General features: G+C 40.4%; 1 protein-coding gene across 1 annotated transcript in view; it reads left to right on the top strand.

The window, feature by feature from the left end:
* Positions 1 to 2,500, top strand: part of LOC124378835 (disks large homolog 4) — a 43,246-nt gene that overhangs the window by 32,548 nt on the left and 8,198 nt on the right. Inside the window, 3 exon segments of the mRNA XM_046838618.1 lie at positions 140 to 264; positions 441 to 610; positions 1,329 to 1,465. Coding sequence (XP_046694574.1) covers positions 140 to 264; positions 441 to 610; positions 1,329 to 1,465 — 432 coding nt within the window.

Raw genomic sequence — 2,500 nt, forward strand, 5'->3', positions numbered from 1 at the left:
TGAGATTTACAAATCATTCTGTTTTTTATCCATTTAACACAGGGATTATTATTATTATTATTATTATTATTATTATTATTATTGTGTGTGTGTGTGTGTGTGTGTGTGTGTGTGTGTGTGTGTGTGTGTGTGTGTGTAGGGGAACTCAGGTCTGGGTTTCAGTATAGCAGGTGGTACAGATAATCCTCATGTAGGAGACGATCCAAGTATCTTCATCACCAAAATCATCCCGGGAGGAGCAGCAGCTCAGGACGGGAGGCTGAGGTATAACACAGACACACACACACACACCTGCACACCTGAACCTTATTTTTTTAAATTAAATATGTGATATGAACGTTATAGTTAATATTTTTCTAATATTAAACACCTCCCCTGTCTCTCTTTTCCTCTCTCTCTCTCTCTCTCTCTCTCTCTCTCTCTCTCTCATTCTCTCTCAGGGTGAACGACAGTATCCTGTTTGTGAACGATGCAGATGTGCGTGAGGTGAGTCACAGTCAAGCCGTCGAGGCTCTGAAGGAAGCCGGAGCCATCGTCCGTCTCTACGTCCTGCGCAGGAAACCCATCGCCGAGAAGGTCACCGAGATCAAACTCATCAAAGGACCCAAAGGTTTTGAAAGTTTGTGTGTGTGTATACACTTAGCATATAAAGTTTAGATTGAGGTATTAGTGTGTAGAAACAGTTCTACTGCAATAAAAGCTCCAGGAACCCAGTGAGGAACCCTTTCTGTTTTTATTATTAGTACTATGAGGTGGTATCAAAAAGTTTGTAGTGGATAATAGTGGAACTGATGCTATTCTGACCCACAAGCATCACCACATATACAATTTCATCAGAAACATTAGAACATAGAGCAAACATGAAAAAAGATGACAAGAGATCAAGAAGACCTTTAACTCGCTTGTGCATGATGACACATGCAGACTTTATCTTCCTGAAGATGAAGATCCAGCTTGGCTTTTTTTCACTGTTGCGGCGATCTGGCGGAAATTGCAGAAGGTGCTTGACACACTACATGCTTCATGTTTCACTTCATGCTTCACACTTCATGAACATGTTCCAGAAGAATGCTGGAAGCACTGTATTACTGTGTAAGGGGACTATTTTAAAGGTGATCGTGTGGAAAGTACATTCTTGTTAACAGAGCGAATCTCCAAACCTTTTCATACCAACTCGTATTAATGTTGTTTCTAGAACCAGGCTGAGAAGCTGAACATAAGAGAAGGAGAAACAAAAGTTGGCCTAAAAGAGAACCTTGTGGGACACAGTGTTATTATTTCTGCCATCTCTCTCTCTCTCTCTCTCTCTCTCTCTCTCTCTCTGTCAGGTCTGGGGTTCAGTATAGCAGGCGGTGTTGGTAATCAGCACATTCCCGGGGATAACAGCATCTACGTCACTAAAATAATTGAAGGTGGAGCAGCACATAAAGACGGCCGGCTGCAGATCGGAGACAAAATCCTAGCGGTAATCATTAAAGCTGATCTCTGTTACTTACACTGATCTCAAATCTATCACACGACCACTAGGGGAAGCCTGTTTCAGACAAAACTGATGTTAGATAAAACGTTCTTCTGTTATTTTTACACATTAGCATTAGAGCACAGGAAGTGCTGTTTGGCTCAACTAGCACATGATGTAGCTTTAAAAGATCCTAATCGCTAATTAGCTTGCTGTCAGTCTCTGTCAACTGATAAGTGATGGGTAGTTGTGATTAATGACGTGTTGCTGTGATTAGTGACGTGTAGTTGTGATTAATTATGTGTAGTTGTGATTAGTGACGTGTAGCTGTGATTAGTGACGTGTAGTTGTGATTAATTATGTGTAGTTGTGATTAGTGACATGTAGCTGTGATTAATTATGTGTAGTTGTGATTAGTGACGTAGCTGTGATTAATTATGTGTAGTTGTGATTAGTGACATGTAGCTGTGATTAATTATGTGTAGTTGTGATTAGTGATGTAGCTGTGATTAGTGATGTAGCTGTGATTAGTGACGTAGCTGTGATTAATTATGTGTAGTTGTAATTAGTGATGTGTAGCTGTGATTAATGACATGTTGCTGTGATTAGTGACGTGTAGCTGTGATTAGTGACGGTAGTTGTGATTAGTGACGGTAGTTGTGATTAGTGACGGTAGTTGTGATTAGTGATGTGTAGCTGTGATTAATTATGTGTTGCTGTGATTAATGACATGTAGTTGTGATTAGTGATGTGTAGCTGTGATTAGTGACGTGTAGCTGTGATTAGTGATGTAGATGTGATTAGTGACGTAGTTGTGATTAGTGACGGAAGCTGTGATTAATGACGTGTAGCTGTGATTAGTGATGTAGATGTGATTAATGACGGTAGCTGTGATTAGTGATGTAGCTGTGATTAATGATGTGTAGATGTGATGAGTGACGGTAGATGTGATGAGTGACGGTAGCTGTGATTAGTGACGTGTTGCTGTGATTAGTGAGGTGTAGCTGTGATTAGTGACGGTAGCTGTGATTAATGACGTAG

This window comes from Silurus meridionalis, chromosome 25 (assembly GCF_014805685.1).
Source record: "Silurus meridionalis isolate SWU-2019-XX chromosome 25, ASM1480568v1, whole genome shotgun sequence".
Lineage (NCBI taxonomy): Eukaryota > Metazoa > Chordata > Actinopteri > Siluriformes > Siluridae > Silurus > Silurus meridionalis.